General features: G+C 35.1%; 1 protein-coding gene across 1 annotated transcript in view; it reads left to right on the top strand.

The window, feature by feature from the left end:
• Nucleotides 1–25,482, top strand: part of GPATCH2 (G-patch domain containing 2) — a 127,446-nt gene that overhangs the window by 80,221 nt on the left and 21,743 nt on the right. The window contains exons 6-8 of the mRNA XM_038130426.1: nucleotides 6,956–7,020; nucleotides 9,668–9,707; nucleotides 12,470–12,540. Of these exons, the coding sequence (XP_037986354.1) occupies nucleotides 6,956–7,020; nucleotides 9,668–9,707; nucleotides 12,470–12,540 (176 nt within the window). The remainder of the gene's footprint in view (nucleotides 1–6,955; nucleotides 7,021–9,667; nucleotides 9,708–12,469; nucleotides 12,541–25,482) is intronic.

The following is a 25,482-nucleotide window of genomic DNA, read 5'->3' as shown; positions in this document are numbered from 1 at the left end:
CTCTGCTACTTCCTCCTCCCTGTATTACTGTTTGGGTAACTTACTAATTGATGATAATTTTACAAGGTAGAACATTATTTCAGCATTGTAGATTATTCTTAACTAATAAAGTTACAGTCCCAACACTACTGAAATCAAAATCCTGTTGATTAAGTGAAGATTTCACCTAAGAATAAGTTTTATATCTAAACAGACAGCTAGAATATCACCATAAAGATTTTATATATATATATATATACACATATATGTTTATGTATATATATGTTTATATATATATATTTTTTGCAGCATATTATTGCTGCATTTAATTAGCGGGTCCATTTCCCAAATAAGGTAAATCTGGTTTACTTAAGATTAAATTTGTTTATATTAGCTATTTACAGAGTACTGAAGTAACAAACTTCTGGCCATTGTTTTGTTTCACAGCTGCCCTGAATATTTCCCCTTTCCTGATATAAAATACTGAAATAGTTGTGCTGTCTATTGTGTTTTTGCAGTCAGGAGAATCTTACATTTGCCCTTTTAGAAAGAGTTGGTTTAATTTGAATATAAAAACTACAAATTTTTGGTTTATATTTTCTTCTTGAGACTTTTAAGTCAGTCTATTTTTTGCAGTTTTGTGAGCTGTTATTGGAGGCATAGTGCCACACAGTAATACGTCATATTAAATATTAGGAATCTCAGAAGAAACTCTCCTACTGACTTCCTTGCAGATGGGAGGCCTACAATTCTCAGTTTACCTGATGCTTTCCTCATAGACCAGTTTTTTTCTGTTACATTATATATTAGTATTATTTCCTCTTATAGCTCCTCCAGTGTTACTGTATTACACACCTAAAGACAGCAGGAATGCACTAATATATATTGTGCATTATATATACAGTGCATCATTAAACTTACTGTGCCTATTCTATAGTGGGTAAAAACTGGTCCATTTGACAAAGATTTAGGACAAAACACGGTGTCTGATATTTTCTGTTAATGTTACAATTTAAAATAAACAAGAAATGTTACACCCAAGCCAGTCTATTTTCAAAAAAGTACCTTTTTTGTTTTAAACTTACATTTATTTAACTTCAAATTCAGGTTCTATCTTAAAAGTAGTAGAGAAAAACTGTGAAATGGCAAAAGTTTACAAAGAAATTCCATTCTTTGCTTTTATACATGGGATTTAAATTTCCCGTTTTTCTATGAAGTAGCTAGGTTCAATAGTAGAGTTTTCTTCTTTTATTCTCTGATATTCTCATGGTATTCCTTTCCATCTGTTAATTATTCAGTTGAAAGCTGTATATCAATAGATAGAGGCAGTTTGATCAGTTGTGTGAAAAGAAATGTAGAGAAAACTCTAAACAGTGTGTGAAATCACTGGAGAGATTGGGGAACTGGGACATATTCTGTCATGCCAAGAAACTTACTAATTCTTACTTTTTTTTTTTTAATGCCTTAAGAGAAAACAGTAAAACATATACAGGGAGGTGTCTATTTGCTTTAGGATAAAAATCCATGTCTTTTGACCTCTTTTTCTTTTTTTTCCTTTCCCTATCACTTGCATGTATTTTGCAAGCAAAATGGCAATGATCCATTGATTTTTGCAACACTGTGTTAATAAGAGGTTAATTTTAAAGAAATATGACTAGAGTAGCAAGAAACTGGTATAGAACTATTCTGCCGACGAGCCATGTCTTCATGGAGACTTTATAGAGTTTGAGTGAGCATCACTTAAAGGTAATCTGTACATTAAAGAGATGCTTCTCTGGAATGGTCAGTTTGGGCCCTTCAGCAAGAGTGTGCTTTCAGAGGGAATAACAGTGTAATGGTAATGTCAAGGAAGGATTTTAGCAATGTTCAGTAATGTATACTGTGAAAGCTATTTTTGTTTTCATGATTTTCTATATTGCTCCTAGTCAAATGTGCATCTATATTTTTGAAAATGTATTTTAAATCCAGAACTTTGTTTATTGCATGTACTCTCCAAGGTGTCCTACTGGAGAAGGGGTAAAAAATGAGTAATACTAAATAGGTACTGAAAATAATAAGGTATTGCTTTTAATCAGTGCAATAAAATGTGGAGAATAGGTTTTACTCTATTCCTTCCCTTGATATAGTTTGATTTAATTTGCTATAAAGTGACAGTTGCAGATATGTAAATTATGAATTTGACATTGTCATGCTGTAATTTCCTGCAAAATCCCATTCTCCAGAGTTTGATTTTAGTTGCATTTAATTTTGGAAAAACCCTTCTTTGCAGAAAATCCTGCCTGAGAAAATTAGGTTTGCTATGGAACTTTTTAAGCTGTAGTTGATCATAGCAGTTAATTTACAGAGCAGAAAAGGCAACTTGTTCTTTCATTTAGGAAAGCAGCTAGCTTATTTGTGTAATTAGTGTCCAGCAAAATTTTACTGAAATTTTACTGGTTTTGCGTGCTATGAATGTGACATATTGTGACAACTAAGCTAAGCTTTCAAGCCAAATACTTTCATAATTATTTATGTGACTTTTTAAAGCACATCATAGAGTCATTTAGATTAGAAAGGACCTGTAAGAAAGATCAAGTCCAGCCATAAACCAAACACTGCCAAGTCCACCAAATCATGGCAAGGAAATAACATCCTGTAAAAAATGAGCTCAGTAGTGTCTTTTCATTGCACATGCTATGGAGTGCTTGGCATAAAATCTAATTCAAAAGGCAAAAATACCACTTTCAGTGTTTAAAAACTACTTAATCTGTAAGAAACTTACTTTTTCGGTAATGGAAAAAGTATCTGAGGAACAATTATAAATACGACATAGTCTGTGTTTTTTCAAAAATATTGTGCCCTAAAATAAGCATAAATTATGAAGAGGGAATGTATTTGTTTGCTTGATTGTGTGGTAACATGCAAAATAATAAGGGACAAGAATGGATGAGCATGCATATTAGGGTTGTTTATACTATTGAAAATATTAAGAAAGTATTGAGTCTTGAACACATCCTTATTTGGGAGCTTTGTATCATAGATGTCTTTAAAAAATAAGTTATGATTTTTTCATGGGCTATTCAGTAACTAAACATTAAAATATACTTCAAATGAAAAGTAAGCAGAATTATTAAGTGATAGTATAACATTTTTGTTGTGCATTAATGTGTTGTGGGTTTTTCTTGGTGCATGGTAGTAGCTTTTCTTTAAACTCCAGCACATGTAAATTAAAATAGCACTGTCATATTTAATTAGGAGATGCATTAATCGATCCACTAAATTGATTTTTTTTTTATTTCTCCAATCTTGGACACCCCTTAGCTGTTCATATAAAGTAAGCGGTGGTGTTCAAGCACCCTGTGACTGAGCTGTGGGCACTTTGCTTTCTGTCCCTCAGTGGTGTGAGCCACTCACAAGGGGGGATGATCTTGCAGGATCCAGCTCTGGTGCAGCCTCCCCTCCAGTGCTGGGTGCAGTTCTGGGCTCCACAGTTGAAGAAGGATGTGAAGGTCCTTGAATGTGTCCAGAGGAGAGACTAAGGCTGTTGACAGCACTGGAAGGCATGTCCTGTGGGCTGTGGCTGAGGGCTCCACGCTTGTCTGGATTGAAAGAAAGAAGACTGAGGGGTGACCTCTTACAGCTTCCTCAGGAGGGGAAGTATTGATGGCCTGATCTCTTATCCCTGGGACCCAGTGATACAATATGGTATGGTGCAGAGCTGCTCCAGGTGCAGAGCTGCTCCTGGTGCAGAGCTGCTCCAGGGAAGGTTCAGACTGGACATCAGGAGGCATTTCTTTACCAAAGGTGTGTTCAAACACTAAAGCAGGATTCTGAGAGATGTGGCTGATGCCCCAAACCAGTCAGTGGTTTTGGACAATGCACTTAACAACCTACTCTAAATTGGTCAGCCTTGAATTGATCAAGATGTTCATTATAGGTTCCTTCCAGCCAAAATGCTCTATTCTCTATTGTTGGCCTTTTAAAATGACAGTTGAGGTGCTTAATACTATTTTAGTCAGAGTGAAGTCCTCTGACTTTCTTGTCCTTTTTAATCCCACCATCTTTCCTTACATCACTTCTGAAGTTTGTCATGTGTAGTATAATCCAGGGGAGGATCAGGTTGGATGTTAGGAAAAACTTCCTCACTGATAGTGGTTAAGAATTAGAGCAGGCTGCCCAGGAAAGTGGTGGAATTGCCATCCTGAGAGGTGTTCAAAGAATGAACAAACGTGTCACTTCTTGATACAGCTTAGCGGGCATGTTGGTACTCAGTTGAAGGTTGGACTTGATCGTCCTGGGGGACTTTTCCAACTGTGATTTTGGGCAGCAGTAGATGGTGTTGTGTATTCTGAGGCATAACCCCTTAGTGTTGAATACTTTTTCTTTTTATTGTGTCCATTAGTTTAGGTCATAGTTTCTCAGGCAAAGAAATCTTTGCAAATCAGGAGTACTTTGTCTCTGAGTTGGAGTACTGTGTCTCAGGGATTTTATGAACAGAATGCAGCCATCACTGTGTCATCTTATTCAAGCAGTGGTGGAAGGACTTGTAGCCAGAAGAGAATAAAAGTTTCAAAAATTACCCTGAACATTATTAATATTGAGGATTTTTGTAATGGTGAGGTAGCAGATGAAGGTGGGCAATGAGGTTTCTTTTGGCTTTTTATACCCTCGGTACGTTTTGCAAACAGGAATTAATTTGCATTAACATATTGGGAATCTTAGAGTAATTAGCAGCAAGTTTTATGCAAAGATCTGTATGTGTGTACATTGTAGGTTTAGTTTTATAAACATTCTGTGGCTCTGGGGTAGCTGAAGCCATCTGGAGTGTGCAGGAGAAACCTGAACACTATACTTGGTGATCACTTGTAACTGTATTCCAAGCAAGTTCATATTCTCATATAAATTCGTGGAAAAACCTACTTCTGTGGTTTCTGTATTATTTTAAAACTGGCAATTTATCAAGTGAATTTTCTTGAAATTTCCATGCTTATTAAATTTCAGATTATGTATTTTGAGTAAGCTGGAAACTTAAACTTGTTTCCATAACTATGGCTGCAGGTAAGCAACCAATTTTAGTCCAGAAAATAGCTTTTGCTTCTGTCAACATGTTGTTTATTTTCTCCCTGAGATAAAAAGTTCAGTTTTCTGATATTTGTACCAAGATAAAGTCCATAAACAAGATTAATATAGTGTGGAAAAGGTTGTCAGCAGCCCTGGCAAAGGAAATAAGTTGCCTGTACACAGAACATACTGTAAACTGAATAAAAGTGTCAGGTCCACCATGAGATAATGTGATCATGAACCTCTAACAAAGCATGACATAGGCACAGTCCGCTTTTCTTATAGCCACAGTGTAGAAAATGGATTACTATATTCCAGGGATACCCACTGGAATAGCATGAAAACCTCATTTTGAGATTAATGCAGGATATAACTGTCAAGAGCTGAGCTGCATGTGTACCTGTAGTTTTAAAGTAACAGTTTAGTTATTAATCTTAAAATTTGGAAATTACATATTAAAATACTGGCTTATATTTCCTGGTCTGTCTTTGTGAATGGCCATTTCTCAGTTTTATTATTAGATGAACTATGACATTGAAACAGTAGCATTTGGTCAGTACTTTATTATCATCCTGGGGCTGTGTAAGGCCTTGATCAGTCTAGTAAAACAGTAAATTCCAAAAGGGAATAAAGCAGCACCTACAAAAAGTAGGTGCTGTTCTCCTGTGTAGCTGTTGTGATTTCCTCTACTGTGATTTGTATGTTTGCATAGATTCTTCAGAGGTAAGGTATTACCAATGCTTCTTTATCCCCCTCAGCCAGAAAAGTTGACAGCACTTTATTGTTTCTCAATTCAGCCCAGAGTGACATCATTCTTCAGGTCAAAGAAGCAGATTTTGGTCAAATACTTTAACCATGTGAAACTCTCAGATTATTCAGTGAGCATTCTTTGAAAGTCTTCCAGATTTGGAGCTCTGGCTGCCCTGCCTTTTCTCCATTACAACACCCGATTAATAGGGAGGTTTTACTTTAAGAGTTGAGCTCATTGTTCTTACAATAATGAGTGGGCTGCTTTTATCCATGAATCTCCAGCTTACGTAATTTTGGCAAGCCTAAGCCATATAAATGTATTACTATTGAGTTTTTGTGGTCTCCTGTCAAACCTGCAAGAACATCTGATTTCATTCCCTCCTCTGGTTATCTCCTGACTATAAAATTATCTCCAAGGAATGGAAAGTTTGCTCCTTCATTCTTTCCATCAGGAATAGTTTGCCTGCTGCTCTAGTTCCTTGAGCATGTGTATCATAAGTTGTCTCTGATTCTTCTGCTTTTACTTATCTACATATGCACATGAATTAAGCATTTTGCAAAAATAAAAGCAAAGCTGTTTGAATCCTTTCTTGAGCAGTATCAGTATGTCATCACCTGCAAAAGTCTGCACGTGCTCTCATGCATTCTGAAGATCATTCTTCAGTTGAGGATATCACATATTTCAGGTTACAGTATGTATAAAACACTAGACAAGGACTACGGCACCGTTTTGGTAAAAATTATTTTACCTTGCCATGTACACTTGAATTTCAAAAGCTTTGTGTTGGGAGGGCTGTTTTTTTTAATAAGTGTATTGCTTAGTGTGAGCCATAAATAAGGAGTATATTGCCTATGATTTTCAAAACATCTAACTTTCCTTTTTTGGAGGTAAAGTACTTCATGGACTTTACAGAAAAGTAGCTTAGGTCCTTGAAATCTGTAAATGTCTTTATGTCTGACATCCAATCAAAATTGTTCATAAAGGATTTTCCTTAATCTCATTTAGTACTTTCTGCACTCAGGCTTTACTGAAAAATCAGATATCTCTGATTGCATTTACCAAATCTAGCATACTGTCTCTATTTTGTATTTAATGTTTTTGATGTATTTTCTTAATAAGCAATAATTTTGTGCATATGCTGCCCCATTATTCAAAGACTTCTTTTTTCATTCATGTTTCTATTAGATAACTACAGGACCCGGAGGTAGCAGGAAAACAGTTCACTTGTCCCAGGATTCTCTTCACCATGAGTGAGTATCAGTGATGGGAGTTATAATTTTTTTTGTTATTATTAGCTTTACAATGGTACCTCTGCACCAAAGCCACATTTTACAACTGCACAAACATGTCTTGTGATGAGAGCCTCAGCTCAGTTATGTTATGGTCTTTATTTGATAAGAGTACTTACAGTCCTTTTTAGTTCATTTTTTGTGTTTCTTAAGGAAACATGAAATTCAGTGCTTTGTAAGTATGTTTTAATTAGCTTTCTAAGTATCCTTTCCTAAAATACAAACTTGTTTAAGGCTGGACAGCAAAAATGGGATGTATGAAAATACATAAGCATCACATCTTCTAGTCTTTCATGTGAGGAAGAAGTTTATCATAATTTTCACAAAAAGATATTTAATTCATTGGTTAAATACCTGTAAATAGGGAGGGTAATTTACTTCGTTTAGTTACTCTAATGTGTCATTATTGTAAACTCTCATTCTCTTCAGCGGACAACACTTAACAGCATTGTTTATTGATTACATCTTTTAATATTTTGGGGATTACATTTTCCTTTATTTTTCAAATCAAAACTCTAAAACACAGACATACATCATGAGGAAATAGTATATTTGGAGATACATTTATATGTTCTAACTGCTACTAAATACATCATCCACAGTTTGAAACAAAACTTGCAGAAGCAGAGATACTACAGACATGAGCTCCTCAGTATCATCTGTTTTACACCACTAATCCACCTCTGTTTCATCTCATAACTTGATAAAGTGTGTGTAAATTCAAGAAGTTTTGATTTCCTAAGTTATTTCTACCATAAGTTATTATTACCAAGTAGTAATTCAACTGGGCTTTACTTTTGCTTATTTTAAAAGAAACAAGCAGACAAATAATATTGTAATTAAGGGAATGGGCAAAAAATTAAAAATTAGTGTCATGTATCACTTTCCCTATAAAAAAGGTCTTAATCTTTTTGAAGGGTTTTTAATACCTAAATATGAGGTGCATTCCAATTACTTTGATGTACTTTTTCACTAGAAATATGCTTTTATTGATCATTTGGTCTGTAATCAACTGGTTTGGCACAATCCACAAGAGTTTATGTGGAGGATACCCCAGTTTGCTGCTCCTCCTTGAGCATTTGCTGTTCACACTGGTCAGAGACAAGACAAATGTCTATGTAGAATTTAAATCTAACCCATTATATTTCTGATTTTTGTCAGCCCCTGGACAATTGTGACCTTATTTGTTGAATCGCTTGCACATGTGATGTTTTTACTTTCCATCCACTACCAGCATCAAAGTTGTGTGTATATAAAATCTCCCAGTTTTCACCAGATTTTTAACTAGTGAATGCAGTTAATGAATGTTTTGTGTCCGAAATATATAGATGTCTACTTGTTCTCGAGGTATACTTTTGACTTTATTGCTGTAATTCCTTTTTTATTTCCAACTCCTTTTCATTAATCACCTTAGAAGTAGAAAAAGCAGTATGAATGTTCTGGTGACAGCTGGTCTTTTATGCAGGAATGCATAAAAGTTGACTGCTCATTATCAAACTCTGAAAAGCTGAGTGACCAAAAGCCACAAAATTTTTAGATTTGTGACTTGAAAAGAAAAGAGATTTAAACCAGACAATTCCATGGAATTGGTATCAGTATACTAATTAAAGTAAAAATTTAAGTGCCATTATATGGCTGCTTAGAGGAGAAAATTGGACTAAATTATATTGAATGGAACTGTTTCAGAAGAAGCATGGCTAGGTTAAGCTGTAATCTTTGGTTACACTTCTAGAGAAACGCGCAAGCATAATAGCAGATAATGGGGATGTTCTTTTTTGTGCAATATTGTGATGGATGGAATTATTTCATCCTTTGACCAAAATCTATTGCTTGCTTAACACAAATAGTATGTAGATGCTACATGTAACTTGAGATCCCCCTTGTTGTAGGGGTTTTTTTCTGTCTTCTTTTCATTTTGCAAATGTGCAGGTTTGTATAATGCTTGCTTACAGCTCCATTCAGATGGTAATTTGATTCTTTGTGACCACAGTGTGTATGTGAACCAGTATTATGCTTTCACTGTTGTTGAGGGAAGAGGCACATTGTGGCAGCCCTGTGTGTCAAAATCTTACTCTGAATTTCCATCTCTGTGAAATAAGGCTGCCAATAGTCACAGTTTTGCAGTTGTATGGAGGTACAAAGCCACTAGGTTTTTAGACTTGGCATTTCACTTTACATTCAGTCTCAGACCTCAGAGAAATAATACATTAACAGGTAGCAGGTAGTCCAAACTACTTTAAAGTCTTTTCAACTATAATCATTAATAAGTACCACTTCAGTACTAAATACGGAATTACTCTAATTTATGACATGTGCATTGTAGTATATTAAAGTACCATCATTTATGTATTATTTTAGCTTATTTGACAAAATATAATTACCTACAAAGCCAGCAGCTACTCAGAAGTGAAATCTGTGTTGCATTCTTTCAGAACTCTTACAAACTTAGGGAGTTCAATAAAAATAGTCCATTAAAATAAACCATTGCCAAAGGCTGTATTTTCCTGGCAGGCAATAAAATACCCAAAAGCACGCACAGACTGGTCATATGACAGCATGTGCTTTGTTAGTTATATTGTTAAACCTGTCTTCTCTTTTTCTCCCACAGTCACTGGTTTAGCCCTGGGGCTAGGAAGGAACATAGCCAGGTAAGAACTGCTTTGATCAAGAATGGTTTACTTGAGATGTATGAAGAACTTTAACTACCTCTACTCCAGAGGTAGTGGGCTAATATTTTAAGAAATTGTAAACAAAAGAGGTATAATTTCATATCTTCTTGTGAGCAGATATACAGCAGTGTATTTCCACAATTCTCTTAATTAAAACTCTTTAATTAGTCACTTAATTTCACTTAAGTATTCTTGAGGTTTTAACATTCAAATGAAAATTCTGATTTTTTAAATAACTTTGTTCATTGTGGTATCTTTTCCAAAATGCTGGAAAGCAAAACATTTTGCTCCCAAAATCAAGAAATGCAGAACCAGTTACACAAGTGAGGAGGCTTCTACAGGAAGATCCTCAGTTCTATTTTTCTGCATTTCATTGGTTACAATGACTACAGCAGAAAACCAGGAGCTGTTAAATCTCCATCGTGGTGCAGATATTGGTGAAAATACCTTACTAGTTTGTCTGCTGAGCCCCTGCAGTGCAGTCCCTGGGAGATCCAAGCCTAGAGATGTAGTTGCAGGAATGTGAAGCCGCATTTAATACTTGATTGCTAGCATAGCACTTAGTTCATTAGCTTGTCTTCAGACATGGAGGAATACATGTTCCTTAGGAATGGTACAATGGTCTAAACAGAACTTACTGTCCAAAACTATCAAATGTGAAAATAAATCTGTTTTCATTTCATAAATGTGTAATTAACTTCATCTTTTCAGTAAAAGTAACTGAATATATCATCAATGCATTGAAATTTAACACAAACGTTCCATTTTTTAAGTTGGAAAAGATCTATATAACAGTTGATTTCTTTAGATCTGTCCCAGTTTGCTGATACTTTCACAAATCTAAATAGATTTAAAACTTCAAAAGGAAATAAAATCTGAAGAGTCCTTGGAAGGTTCATTTTAGGATGATCCATCATGAATACTTGTAGCTCCAGTAAGTCACAGTTTAAATCTTTCCTGTTCCCTCCCCTTTCTTTTGAACTCCAGAGCAAGTAATACTGCTTACCCAAAACTGCCAGAGTAGATAAAACATGGTTTTAGCTGTAAATTGTGAGATTCCAGCATGTTGCAATAAGCTGACTGGCACTTAACCTCTAAGTAGACAGCTTTATATAATTCATATTTAATGGTCGTTATTTTGAAATAGTTTTCCTAGTTGAAGAAACACCTAAGAAAGAATTAGATTACTATGAGTTTGAGTAATTTTAATTTTTTTTTTTTTAATCTTGATCATCTCATGTAACGGAGTTAATTGAAGTTGTACTGTTTACTTTCTTAAAAGATTCTAAGCTGTGAAATTTACACAGTGAGAAGTACATTCATGTGTATCATACATGCCAGCACTGATTTTCGGCCTAGAAGATGAGAAATGTCTGCTTAGCTGGTGTAGAATGAATTAATCAATTTTTCTCAGATGATAGTAAATTTTAGGTAATTTTGTATTTTGTGTGGGGTTTTTTCATCTTTCCTAAAAGCTGTGTTGTCAGAGCTTATTGGAAGTTAACTGAATTTGTAACTTGCAGATTAACAAGGACTTGTGAACTAAAGCTGATGTCATGAATAATAGATGTGACTGGTGCGTAAGGGGTTTGAGCTTTTTTATAAGACAGATGAAGAAAAGAAATGGTGTAATGGTGGTGCAATGTAATTTTGACAACCAATAAAATTCTCACTAAATTTAAGTAATAAACTATTTTACTGCATCTGAGAACTAGATAGTTGAAATGACAAGAAGCATTCCTTGTACAAGATGGAAGCGCTGGAAAGTGGGGAAAAATTAATCAGTTTTTCAGATTGCTAGCATTTTTTGGAGTCTGTGCTCATTTACAGCAATAAGGTGTGGTTGGCCAAGTCTTGAAGTTGATAATTTCCTAATTTCCACGTGATTTTGAAGTGTCTTTGCTGTGAATATTAGGTCAATTTATCTCTACTTTGTTTCTCAACAGTCTTTCATTCTATTTTTTCTTCAGTATATGAGACATTTCAAGCAACATTTGTGGATGTTTTATACTGTGCAGTTTTAATTTCTTTAGGACAGTATTCTGATGGTTGTTTTTTACTTAGTGAACCTTGACTCATCTGACAAACATCATAATGCTGGAAATAGACTGTTGAGTTTTGGAGATAATCTGAATGAAAAGTCTTACTTGTCTAAAAATAAAAGACAGTTTGTTTCAGAAGCTGAGTCATCATTTCAGTTAAACAAATCCTTCGCTACTCCTACTTCCTCACTATTGCAGTAAGCTTTAATATGGTGTTTTTGTTTATTCTGCAGCTTGCAAATTACTAAAGCTCCTGGGGCTTAGAAAAATTTATAACTGTTTCATAACTGCTTAGACACAAGTGCTAACTTGATTCGTTTTTTGTAAATTAAGTGTCCTCCAACACTTCTAACTATACAGCTTCAAAAATTTAAATTGAAATTGTGAAAAATTTGAAATTTTATACATAAGTTTATTGTGAAATTGTGAATCACGTAACTTTATATTATGCTTTGAAAATTCTTTGATTCTTACATTTTCAACTACTTAGGCATTTTAAATTAGTGGATATATATATTTGCATATTAACTATTATTGTAAAATTCTATTAATATTCATCTCAAAAGTCATGGGTGAAAGCTATTGACAGATTACTCAAGAGAGGAAATAACTGCATTGTCAAGATAGAAATTCTAAGAAGCAAATAAAGGTATTGTTTGTGAGAGTCTTCTGAACATGGTTTTTTTTTTTTTTTTACAGCTTCAACTCTTGCGAGACAACCGCTCAGAGAGGGGACACAAGAAGAGCAGCTCTGTAAAAACAGCCAGCAGGTAAGCTAATGTGGTATTTGCCTTTAGTACAGTTTAAGAATTTGTTGATTCCTTAAATAATTATGTAAAACTTACACTGTTCTTTGGGGGTATATTCAAAGGTCTTCTGGAGTTTTTTGTGACTTACTTTCAATAATTTTTTGCATGGCATAATCTTTGCCTTGTTTATGAGTATTCGACCTTTTTTGTTGACTATGCAACTGCACCTACCAAACTTAATCGCTTTAGAACATCAGAATTAAATGGATGCCAAAGTAAGGTTTGTGCTTCTGGCATGTAAGTTAAGCACTGGATATAAAATTCTATTATGCATATCTGAAATCAAGAAGATAACTCAAATACTATAACACTTAAATTGTTCTTTTATTTTGACAATAAACATTTCATTGTGAAGACTTAATAAAAACAAATCTAATTCTATTTTCCGTCTTCTTTCCTTCCCCTCAAAAGACAAAAAATTCAAGACTGAACTTACTGGTCTAGGAGTCTGTTTCTAGAGGGGTTTTTTTTTGCGTACAAGTCACCTGCTGAATCTATTCTACCAAATAATTATTTTAATTATAGCTTTTTTCAAATGAGAAACTACAGAAATGCTTCTCTTGCTATGTACAACACCTTACAGAATTTTTATGTTGTCCTGTAAAGATGGCAATGTGCTATCAAATCACTTTTGTCAAAAGTTGTAATAAATTTATATCAGCATGTAATTCTGTGGTATCACCTGAGACAATTTTCTGTCAGGCAGTTGAATTTTAGTGTATATGTGGTCACCCAGACCAAATTTTTTAATATTCTTAGGTACTTACCTTGCTGATTACCTGGAAAAGGATACCTTTTTTTTTTAATATAGGTATTAAATAAGAATCTGTTTCATTGTATACTACTCCTGGTTAGTAGGTTACTCAAACATAGGTTACAGAAGTGTCAGTCATTCATCTATTGAAATTTTTATTATCTTTGTCTATCAAACCTTTCATATTAAAATTCTGAAAATTTCTGCATAGGTTTTCTGGCAAGTTTACTTGTTAAATGATATTGTCACTCTGAATTTTAGAATGACTTAACTTTAGATAGAATTTTCACCATAAATGCAGTCTTACTATCAGACTGCTAACGCAAAACTGAGAGTTTGAAGTGGGTATAAAGTGAGCAGTAACAAACAGATTATATTCAGAGTCATTTTAGGATCTTTTTTATGCTGTAGCAAAATAAAACAGAGTTTGAAGAATTCAGAATCATAACTTATGTGTTTGTTATCCTGACCAGTGAAGCTCTTGGGAACTGATGTTTACCTGCACAAGCAATTAGAATAGAGATTTGTAAAATGGCCTTGAAAACCTGAAGTGATCTTCAACCTCTCTTCACATCCTGTTAACAGTACCTTAATAGACTCTTATCCCAATAAATATGTGGTAGGTTTGTGTAGAAGTAATAGATGGTAAATTCAAGACTGAAGATTAGCATTTTCTAAAAAATATCTGTATTGTTCAAGTAGAGCTTACATAAAAAACTAATATTACAATGTACATAAAGCCACAGTCCAGATTCATCCAAATGAGTCAGGTTATTTAAAAATAATTATTTGTGCTCTTTCAGAAAACCACAGTTCTCTCTGTCTGCCATAGAAACTTGAAGTGACTTAATAAAAAAGATTTCAAACTACAAAAATCTTATTTTTAATAGGCTGTATGCTGTCTTAGAACCTCAAAGCGTGCACTCTTGTTTACAAGATATACAATAAAAATATATGAACACCTCAAGCTAATTCAGATGAGTAATCCCCTTAAAAAGATGCATACGAAAAGCAGTGGCTGTGACCTTATATTGCCTTACTCTTTGTTGCTAAATGCAGTGAGAAACAGCAGCAGTGGAAAAGTTCTGGACATTCTGTAAAATTATTGTACTTACACAGAATACAGTCTAATCTGGTTTTTTTAGCAAGACTGAGTTTCTCTGGATCTTTTTTGTATAGTTTTCAGGTATCTGTATTTCTTCTTTGTTTGCCATTTTGGAAGAGCTTGTTTCTGGTTTTCATATGTGTATTCAGATATGTACATACACACATTTTTCTGTGCTTTCCTTGACTTTTCTTACGCCTTTTGGATAGCTGAACACAGCTCTTGTGTCAGCATGTAGACAATATTTAAATACCCCTATTCCATTAGATCAGTGACTTGTGGAGTAATTTACTCTGTAAATACATCAGAAAGGTGCGGAGCTCTAAGCATGGCAGTGGTCTGCAGCTGTCTCGTTGTGGTGGAATCATACTGCCTGGAATGAGCTTTACTGTACTGGCTTTAATGTCTTAGGTTTCTTCTGTCAACATTAATGATAATTGTCTAATCCTGTACAAACTAACGTGAACTTACGCTAGTGGCAAGATAATCAGGTTGTAGAGAACTGGTGATATGGCTACCCATGGACCAGATGTTTGTTAAGGAGGGGGACAGTCCTGAACCACGAAACTTACAACCAGGATAGATTATATTACACTGATACAATTCAAAATATCTATCTATTTATGGCACCTGTACTGATAGGATTTAATCTGTGAATACATACTTTTCCCATTCATTATTTAAGTTATTAACAGTACCAAAAATACTCTTTTAAAAGCTGCATTTCCTTCTCCTGTAGAGCCTTGAAAAACTTCTCTGTTTACATTATCTCTCTACATTAGGATGGGAACAGTCTCCTCCCCAAAGCAGCTACACTGCTTAAAGGCAATAGATAATTCTTCCGGCTCCTTTTTTTACCCCCTATTCTTTTGCCAGTAAAGGGGGGGTTTTTCTGATTTTTTTTAATACACTTTGGGCAAAACCAGCCTGCTTAGCTTAACTCACTTATTTAAATTAAATTGGCTGGTTTTGTACAAACCATATTAAGGCCTGCTCACATGATTTTTTCCTCCAGCAGAGCTGTGGAGATGATAATCTCCAGCAGATGTGTGATAACAAATAGCTTGGGATAGTAATGTCTTCATCTGGCGCAGTTGTTAGCAGACCAAATGTCTGTCTGTAGCCCGAGGCAGTGGGCAAACAACAAACAATTGCGCATGATTGAGTTACGGGGAGTTAACAAGTTGCTGCTTGGCAGCTGAACTGCCAAAGTTGGTCATGGGCTCTTTGCCTTCTTCCCTCATGAGGTAAAATATGTTTTCTTAAGTCACTTCCTTAAAATTTTACAAAAGAAAAAAAAAACTAAAAACTTACTTAAAGGAGATTTTTTTCCATTGCTAAGAGATTCCTTTGATCAGCAGTGGGGACAGGGATATTTTGCTGAACTGCTGTATTATGATTTTGAACATGTGATTGCATTGTTAACTGTGGGGGTGGACCTCCATCACACAACTATCTCCCTGTCTTTAAATACATAATGTACTTTTCCTCACAATACCTTTATGAAGAGGGGAAGTACCTTTGTCCTCATTTGACAAAATAACCAGACTACTTAACCAATTTTTGCCTTTGGTCATACAGTCGATGCGATAACTAGGTAATTTATGCTGTAATCTGGAAGCAAGAGAATTGCACGTTGGGAAAACCACGGACTCTGAATAAGATGCTCTCGTGTAATTATTTCCTTTACACAGAGGTCTTGTGTCATATTTCTTTTGTAGTGTGCTCCTGTTAAGTACCATGAGTTATTTCATCTACATATTTATTTTTTTCTTACTGTATTGCAACTATAATTTGATACATGCTTGAATTGAGAAACTGAAAGGAAAATAGCACCCAAATTCTTACCACTTAGTAATTTTTTGGGGTTGAATCTTGATAATTCTGCATTGGCTTTCCACATGCCAATGTTCCCCAAAAAACCTCTGAAAGAGGAAAGCAAAAATCAACTTTTAGTTCCTATACAGTTCAGTACTGTCTTGAAAGAAGGCTAAGTCATACTCATGAAATGTTTCAAGGTGGAGTAGAATTTTACATGTCAGGTTTCACCTACCTAACTGAGGCTGTTTTGAGAATTTAATCAATGTGTGCCAGTCCAGCAGTGATTACCTGAGCTGGCTAGAAGTCTTTGAAATCTTCTCCTGCCAAGGTGAACAGCACAGTCTGAAATTCCCCACATTTTTTGCAACCCTCACTTTCCCTCCTTTTCCTAGTTGTTCTCAGTCCAGTTTGAATTTGTGCCTCGTGCGGATACAAGAGGATGACTCTCACATTATTTCACTTCTTATAACTGTGTTCTCTGTGAATTAGTATTTAAAGAAAGCTTCTAAGAGAAAAAATGGCACCAAACTTGAGGAGAGCTTTTCAAAAGTGTGTCATTGTTTTGGTTAAAATTGCAACTTTCTGTCTTTCCTGGTTTTAAAGAATACACTCTGTTTGTGCATTTGTACAGCACTTGTTCATCTCCATTTGATGATATGGAGCATGGTACTTTTTTACACAGATGTGACAAATAACATTACAGCTGCTCTTTATTTGATCTTCTAAAGAGACAAAGATGTGCAAGGATTCTGCCTGCTCCCTCTTTCCCATCGTGTCATCTGTTGTTCGGGAAAGAGTCCTAATTTGCAGCAGATACAAAACTATTTGTCAAGGTGCAGGTTTGCCAAAAATAAATGAAACCATTAATTACTACGTTTTTTGAGCAGCTGTTAATGGATTGGGATAAGAAAACTGTACATTAGACTACTGGTTAATTACAAGAACTGTAATTGTTTAATGTGGCTTTTGCGGAATGAAATTACAATACCAGAGGAGGTAAATTCAGCCAGTTTTTGGAAATTATACACCAAGATTTGCACATACTTACACTGCAGAAGAGCAAAGGAATGCATAGCTGTTTTATTGGGTGATTTGCTTCTGCCATTACATGAATATTATGCCATCATTTTCTCAACAAAAATACTTTATTTTAAAGTCATATTTAAACATGCCTTTTAATTCAAGTGTAAAATTATCAAAGGTAGTAAGTTAATGTCTTATAACCCCAGAGCTAATAATGCAGGAGATTCAGATACAACATTAAAATCCAAATGTGTTTACATCATTAGAAATTAACAACTAAGCAGTTTTATCTCCTCTTTGGAGTGCCATGAAGCAGTAACTGTGCTGTTATGATTGCTGCTTAATAATATTTGCAGTTCCAAATTAAATTATGTGAATGTTTGAGGACACATTGCTTCCCTCCCTTGCTGTCACCCTCAGGGACAACATTATTCCATCAGTTTGGTATTTTTCTTCCCTGGAAAGGATAAAGGATGGTGCTGTTTTGGGAGAGGGCAATTCCTGATTGAGTTTTCTCTACTGTAGCCTTATTTTTAAGGTGCTGAAAAGATTTTCACATGGGAGAAGAGAACAGAACCATGACAGTTTAATTGTTGTTTCAAAATGTAGCCAGTGTGTGATGCTTTAATTTTATGGAAATCTTCAAGCTTCAGTTGTGGTTCATGGATAGATTTAAAGTATCTATTGCATAAATGTTGATTAGTCATCTAATGTCTTGAAAGCATCACCTTTTAACTCACATAATGAGAACTTTTGTAAAAATAGCAGAAATTCTGAACTGTGCTCTGTTTTGCAAATGCATTTTTCCATGTCATCTGAGCGGATTTTTTTCCATCTTTAACATAAAACTACAAGCTGAATTTTGTTGTTCTTGCACTAAAATCTAATATACTTTATTATAAGGTACATAAACAAGCTGCTAAATGGTACTGAAAATTTGTCATTTAAAATGGAGTTCCAGGTATATGAGTACGTTGACTAATAGGAAGTTATGTTTTCCTGATTTTAAAAGCATGTAAAATAAAAGGAAAAATCTGATAACCTCTAGAAATTATATTCCTCTGGATCCTCCTGATGTACCATCTGGATTGAATTTTTCACCTAAATTAACTGATAGCAAATCTCTCACTTTGAAGTAACCAAATTTTAGCACATGGTGTGCTTGTTTCTCTTGTTCAGCTGCATTAAGTGCTGTGTCTTGCTCTCCTGTTGCACAAGTTTGTGATCTGCGGCTCAAACTTTGTTTTTCTCATCTTACCTGTTAAAATATTAATGGCATAAGGATGAAGTTAATTTGTGCTTCAGACGTCTGAAAGACTCTTCCTGCTGTGTAAGGTCTGAGGAGGAGCTGTGCACAAGGGCTTGCACTGTCATTCCACAAACTGTTTAACTTGTGGTTAAGCAGCTCTGCAGTGAAGGAGGTTGTTTTGCACTCTGGTTTTGTACCACTCATTTGTCCCATCGTCTCCCCTACCACAAGAAACTTGGTTTTGTCTCTCTGCATTTCTCCAGAAAGGCACATGGAAGCTGGATATTGTAAGGATGAAGATGAGTAGCCTGAAGGATGGGTGCATGAAGGAAGGGTGTGTTTCCCTCTTTCTGGTTTTATCACACATTAAGTTCTGCAATTTTTACATCAGGTTCCTACTAATCTTGAAAGGATCCTTGAATATCATATGTGTAAATCAGTATCCCCTGGTGCATGTCAACTAAAATTCTGGGGCATAAGCCCACTGACTTCTATTTTTAGACTGTGATTTTGAGTAGTGAAAGAGTTTAGGAGAAAATTTAGATAGTTTGCTTCAAATTACATAAAACTTCCATGTTTCATCTTCCGTTTTTGTGCTACTGTATTACATACTTGAATTTTTAGTGTTGCTTCTTATTCCCTACCTATTTTAAAATGTGTTGAATGCAACACTAATGCTTGCAATAATTTAACCTAACTCTATATTACTGTAACCCAGAACTTTAAAATGTGTATTTTTAAATCTTTCTGGAAAAATACATTTGTTCCATACTTAGTTTATTTAGGGAATTTCATTCTTGATAAACAAATATGTATCCAAAAATATCTGGAAGAAATAGCATAGCTGAGTACATTAGCAAGTGCTTCCATTAAAGTATCTGTTCAGATCCATGTTTGCTGCTCAAGTCATAAAGATATTTTCTAAATCACTTCAGAGCTGGACTGACGCCCATATCTTTCAAACAGCAACAATGTTGTTGCAAGATGAAGAAGAAATTAAAGAATATTTGCTTTAGAATTTGTGAAACAATGATGTCCTGTAACAGGTTGACTCTCTGTAACCGAGACCTATTTTCAAACTACATTTCACCATTGCATGAATATGAGTTTTGTTGTTATCATGTATTTCTTCACACAAAACAATAATGGAACTTGTTATCAAAAATATTTGTAAATATTCTAAATTAATATGAAATTTATGTTCTGAGCTAGTGTAAATATTAATTTCTTGTATTGAAAATATGAAATCATGTCATTTGTTGAAGAAAACTGAAAGTTTTTGCTATCTAATTATTGACAGAAGTGTATTTTTTGGGTTTGTTCCCTCAGTGTTCCTTGGTGACTTGTTTGTACACCAGGATATTGGTTTGGATTTGCCTTTGTGTAATTCATATACTTTTGATCAATTCCAACTCATGCCCAATTATATTACACTAAATTAACATAATTCAACAGATGTTGATATTTAAATGTTTTCTGGCATTCACATCTTGGACAGCTGTCTTAGAGCTTGGGGAAAAGGCAAACATTTAGAGTTAAATGCTGAACATATGCTTAAATTACTAATTAGAACCAAGAAAAAACAATGCATTATCCTTTCTGAGGGCAGTAGGCCTCTACTACTGAACTATTTTTTTACAAATTTTTACATATTTTTTCACAAATAAAGTGCTTAAGTGACTTGAGTATGTGTCAAATCATGTGGAGTGATGCAGGTTTTTATTTTCCATCATGTGCATTAAAATTATGCCAGTGTGGAGTTTAATGTGTTGATTTGTAGTGTTCAGATAAATTTTGGACAGCTACTGTGTCTGAAGACAAAAGTGCTGCTAAAGATAACAGCAAGGAGTGTGTTAGGATATAGTATTTATTAAGCGATGAGGTAATCTCATGGGCCAGAGAAAGATTGTAGTCTGGTCATAATGGAATTGCACCAGGACCTTCAATAATACAGGTATGTCACCCTTATGCTTGAAGTTATGCTGTGGACAGATTGGCATTGTATGAAAGGTGTTTGATAGAGTTGCATGGGCTTATCCCATCTTTTTAAGATGTAATAAAAGGGAAATAAAGTGCATAGCTCTTCTGGTTAATGTAATGGTTTTCATTCTTGCAGAAGTAGGTGAAGCAATCTATTATATAGATAATGTCATTCTTTAGACAAGTTTGAGGAAAAGCTTTACTGTTTGTAAAGGATGAGGAGGAATCAAGCATGGAACTGATTTCACCTGAATGTTGTCTGAGAAAAGTAAAAAGAAAGCAAAAGTGCAAAAGAAGGAACCATCCCTCTCCAACTGTCCATGGGACACATGCATCACTGAACATGCCACCCTTCTCTGGGTGTTCAAGTAGACACCAGGGGCTGCATTCATGCTTTGACAAGCTCTGTACCACAAAGGAAAGAGGATATCTTTCCTTATAAATTTACTTAGCCATTGTTTTTCATATATTTTTCCTTAGAAACAAATGTGCCTTGCATATTTCAATGTAATATTATGAAATCATCATGCATCTTTTCTGTGGCTGTATTGATACACATGCCAGAGGCAAAGATTAAGTATTCATTTTACCTGGATAATACATAATAGTCTTCCCAAATTTTCATCCCCAGTTGCTTAGTGCGTGTATTTTGAGTGATACATTTTAATTTAATCCATACTTCTGGAGACTCAGTCAAAGGGAAATGTAGAATTTTATGTTAGTCTTATTTTTATTAGGTATTAGTGTTATGAGATGTTTAGAAAGACATATATAATAGGGCTTTAATGGTGTTTACCTCTAAACTTACCATAAACAGTTCCATTGACTCCCATGCTCTTGAAGGCATTGTCTGCCACTTGTGATAATTTAAGAATGATCAGTAAGAGTTAAAGTTCCTCCAGACTCCCTTATTTAAGCAGCACTAATGTATGTGTTCCACTGGCCACCAGATACAGCAGTGCCTGCATTTTAAGCCATGTAAAAACAAGATAGGCTGTACTACAGATCCATTCTGTGTAAGGAGAATAATTTATGTGTTATTTTTGCGTGAAAGGTACTTAAATAAGGGGAGGATTGCTCAGGGTATTTTTGTATTTTCATAAAGTTGAGCTGTTCCACAAATTCCTTTTTTTTAATCATTTTATTAGCTTATTTCTCTGGGTTCCACAATTGAGTTCTGTTTTCTCCATCCTTAACTGCTGCTGTGAACATTGCTTCACACTCTCCCTGCTCGTTTTGGCTTGTAAGAAATTGTCAGGTAATTTCAAGCTTAAAGTGAGTTAAGTTGTCCCTACTGCATTCTCTCTGCAATCATATCCATATGAATATCTATTTTTTATCCGTATTTTAAGACTGAAAACTGAGAGTTTCAGTTAGTTTTCCTCTTCAAAATAATTCTCTCAAGTCCCTTCTAAAATACAAACCAGTTAACTTTTTCCTTTTTGTGATGTCTTGTGAAAAAGTTTGCTTAAAAACTTTGATCAAGCCTCTCCATTAGCTGAAGCATCCAGTGGTGATAAACTTGCAGAGTTCTACAGCCATCTGCAGGAATGCACTGATACTGTGGCAGAACGGGGTGTCACTGTTTACTGTGAGTTTCTTCCTCAGGTGTGAGATGTCAATAGTATTATAATGGATAGGCATGTATTGATCTTTACCAATTCATCTAATTATGGAATAGAAGTCAGTCTTCCTGAAAACATTATTACATCATAATAATGTGCTGTATCAGATTTTCCAAGTTAGTGTACAGAAATTTGATAAATGCTGTTAAATAAAAAACACTCTTCCACACCTGCCTTCATTAGTAAATTTTGCTTTGTTTTTTGACACCTGATATGATAGTGAGTACAGAAGCAGGTAATAAATCAGAGAACTAGAACACACGTGTTCAGGAGTATCTGCTGTCCTATAGCCATTTTATTGTGCTGTTCTTAGTGAGTGGTGAACTTTTAACTCTGATAGTGGCAAGAGTGAAAACTACCAGTCAAAGAGTGAAGAACTCGGTTGGGTCCTCAGTTGCTCAATAGGTTTATTGCATTTAAAGCACCTTCACTGTAGGCTCCCCCACAGAACAAGATGTTTATTTGGAAAATGTAACCACATGGTCCATGGACTGCAGAGGTCAGGGTAGACAAAAATCTGACATGACCTGTTGCAAATGTCTCGGAGAGGTGAATGTGTGTAACTGCTGAAAAGGCATTCGTCAAAAATATTTGCCTGTGGAGCTATGAAAATTATGGAAAAAAGGATTGTGTTGTGTAGGCACAGATATGTTTGGGGAGCTTAAAGAGACGGTTCTAGATATGTTACCATGGTAAGGGCAATTACCTTAATTACCTTGAGAAAAAGAAATTATAAAGAGACTGCCGCTAGTTAAGGAGGAAATAGCAAAATTTCCATCAGAGGGAATGTTTCCCAAAAATGCCTAAATGCTTGTGAATTTCTTTGCATGTCATTGCTTCTATAAAATGTTTGCTGTATCAAATCTGTGGGATTTATTTATGGGATTTAATAACTAAACTTTGTGGGGTTTATTTACTATTTCAGTAGCTTTTTTCAGTTATTTTTGTTATTGCTGCCTTCCCAGTCTGTCTTCATTTTTGTAGAAAGGAGAATGTAAATGCTGTGTGCAAAATGAAAAATGAAAAATAATTGACAGCAGCTTTTCCAGTGTTTTGCTTAATACGTTGAGGCATGGCACAACAAAAACAACAAAAGTTCTTGGCATGCTAGTGTAAGTTCACACCAGCCTGGCTTTTGCAGCCCTCTTATTTCCCTCTGCTACAACTTTGCCGCTGCTATGACACTTGCAGGCCTGCTCGGCCGTGGTGCAGCTGATGCCCTGTCCATGCTCATATTTTTCCTATTGACAGTGAGTGTTCTTGCCAAACGCCAGGGACCATAGTCACATCTGTTTGTCTCCCAAGCTTGTCTGAGGCTGCTTGGGAACACTTTTTATCCAGAGGGCAGCTTTAACTAGGCCTAATACTCTGAAAAACCTCTATTTGTAAATGCATACTATGAGGCGACAAGTTCCTGTTGTCTTTCCTTTAAAATTATTCCATTTGACACTGCTTGCTCCAGTCCCTGTCACCAGCACGTCAAAAGCCAGGTTTTCAGGCAAGGTGGTCTTAACAAGTTTTATTTTTTCCCTAATAAAATGCCTAGCTTCCCTCCAGAGCACTATTTATAAATGATAGCTGAAAGCAAGCTAGGGGTAAGTAGAAAGAAGGCAGGCAAATAGCTTTCTTCCTTTCTGTAATCCATGCTCTTCTGATTTAATGCTAAGAAACATAATGCTGAACCTAGCCTGATTGAGGGTCAGAGTTCTCCCTACTTTATAATATCCCCATTACAGCCATTTCAAAATGTACTGTGCAGCTTCACATCTCTGCTTCTTTTTTGTCTAACCTGCCAGTTCCAGAGCAGTAATAGTTATTGTCTGATCCTCTCTAAATAAATAAATTAATAAATAAATATGAGCTTTTTGTTTTGCTGTGTTTTACACTGGCAGAGCATATCAAATGTTAAGCCCTGGTGAAGGCGAATGCAGCTTTACAATCACAAGTTGGCTGAACATTTGATGGTTGTGGCCATCAAATATGGTTTGACAAAGCTTAATTGGTGCCCCAGCATATTGATATTTATTTGCGGTGTAGGGAATTTTTGACAACAACCACGAAATACCCACACTCACCTTGGCTGGTGATGGGGTTGTTGTGATCGGCAAAGGCAAATGATTCATTTATGCTGAAAGAACAAGGCTGCCTTTCAGGCGTTCATTGATTTTAAATTAAAAAGTAACTGCTGTGTTCTACATGAAGGGTGACAACAATAACAAAGTAGTCCTTACTTAGTGTTATTTGTTGCAACTCCATTCCCTGTGCCTGGAGGAAGAGTGGGGAGACCCCAGTACCATAATCTTACCAATCAATAATCTAGATATCTCAATGTAGTGTAACAGATAATCAATTCTGGTAAAATAACTCAAATGCTGCTCACTGTTACTGCTGTGGCTCAGGTCTTCAGGTTTAATTGCCTGACTTTATTAATTTTTATCTTTCATCCTACTTGTATTCCTGCAGACTTTCTCCCTTTTTCATTCAGAATACAAGAGTTTCACATTGCAGAACATATAATTTACGACTATCACACAACTTATTCTTCATGTTTGATACCATTGATAAATACTCATCCATTGGTGATCAAACATCCCAAATATATTTTCTTTAGTTACCTTTACCCCATATTGTATTTAAACATTCATTTTCTTTATCATGCAATCAATTATGAAAGGTTTACATTTCTTGATTTCTTTCTAAATTCAGAACTGAAAATTACCATCCTGTTAGTTTACTAGTTCAACTGTGCTGAGTTTCTGGATATTAAAATAGGATAAAATTTCATGTTGGAATTGCAAGGAAAATATGTCCTAAAACAAAGGGAAAAAAGTGTTGAAATAAGGGTTCACTAGGTGAAGCTAGAGTGCACTTCTCTGTGAAACATAAATTTCTTGGAATATTTTATTATTTAAATACAACCACTGTGCTACTTGTTAATCCACTGTATCTTCTTAGAAGAAATATGCAGAGGATTGTACATTGTCATCTTACTCATCAAGGCCTTGTTGTCATTCTTTTACATTATTGAGCAGATCTGAGGTCTCTCCACACTATATGACCATTTGTTATTCATTTAGAAGTAGCCCAGCTTTAAAATGTTTATAAATGCCATAAAGCGTAAGTCATATATCCACACTGAAACCAGATCCCATGAGTGATAGAGTGCTACTGTGCTGCTGTGGATTGTAAGATGCAATTTTCAGCTTGTAACTTTATCAAAATTCACTACACTTATGTGGTAAGAAACACATTTCTCAGTAACATTTATAGATACATATTAAAATTGTGCAGTTCAGAAATTACTACATGCCCCCCACCCCCCCCATTCTGTTCTTTTAAAAAAAAA

Source organism: Motacilla alba, chromosome 3, assembly GCF_015832195.1.
Source record: "Motacilla alba alba isolate MOTALB_02 chromosome 3, Motacilla_alba_V1.0_pri, whole genome shotgun sequence".
Lineage (NCBI taxonomy): Eukaryota > Metazoa > Chordata > Aves > Passeriformes > Motacillidae > Motacilla > Motacilla alba.
The sequence above is the reverse complement of the archived record's forward strand: the minus strand, read 5'-3'. Positions and strand labels throughout refer to the sequence as shown.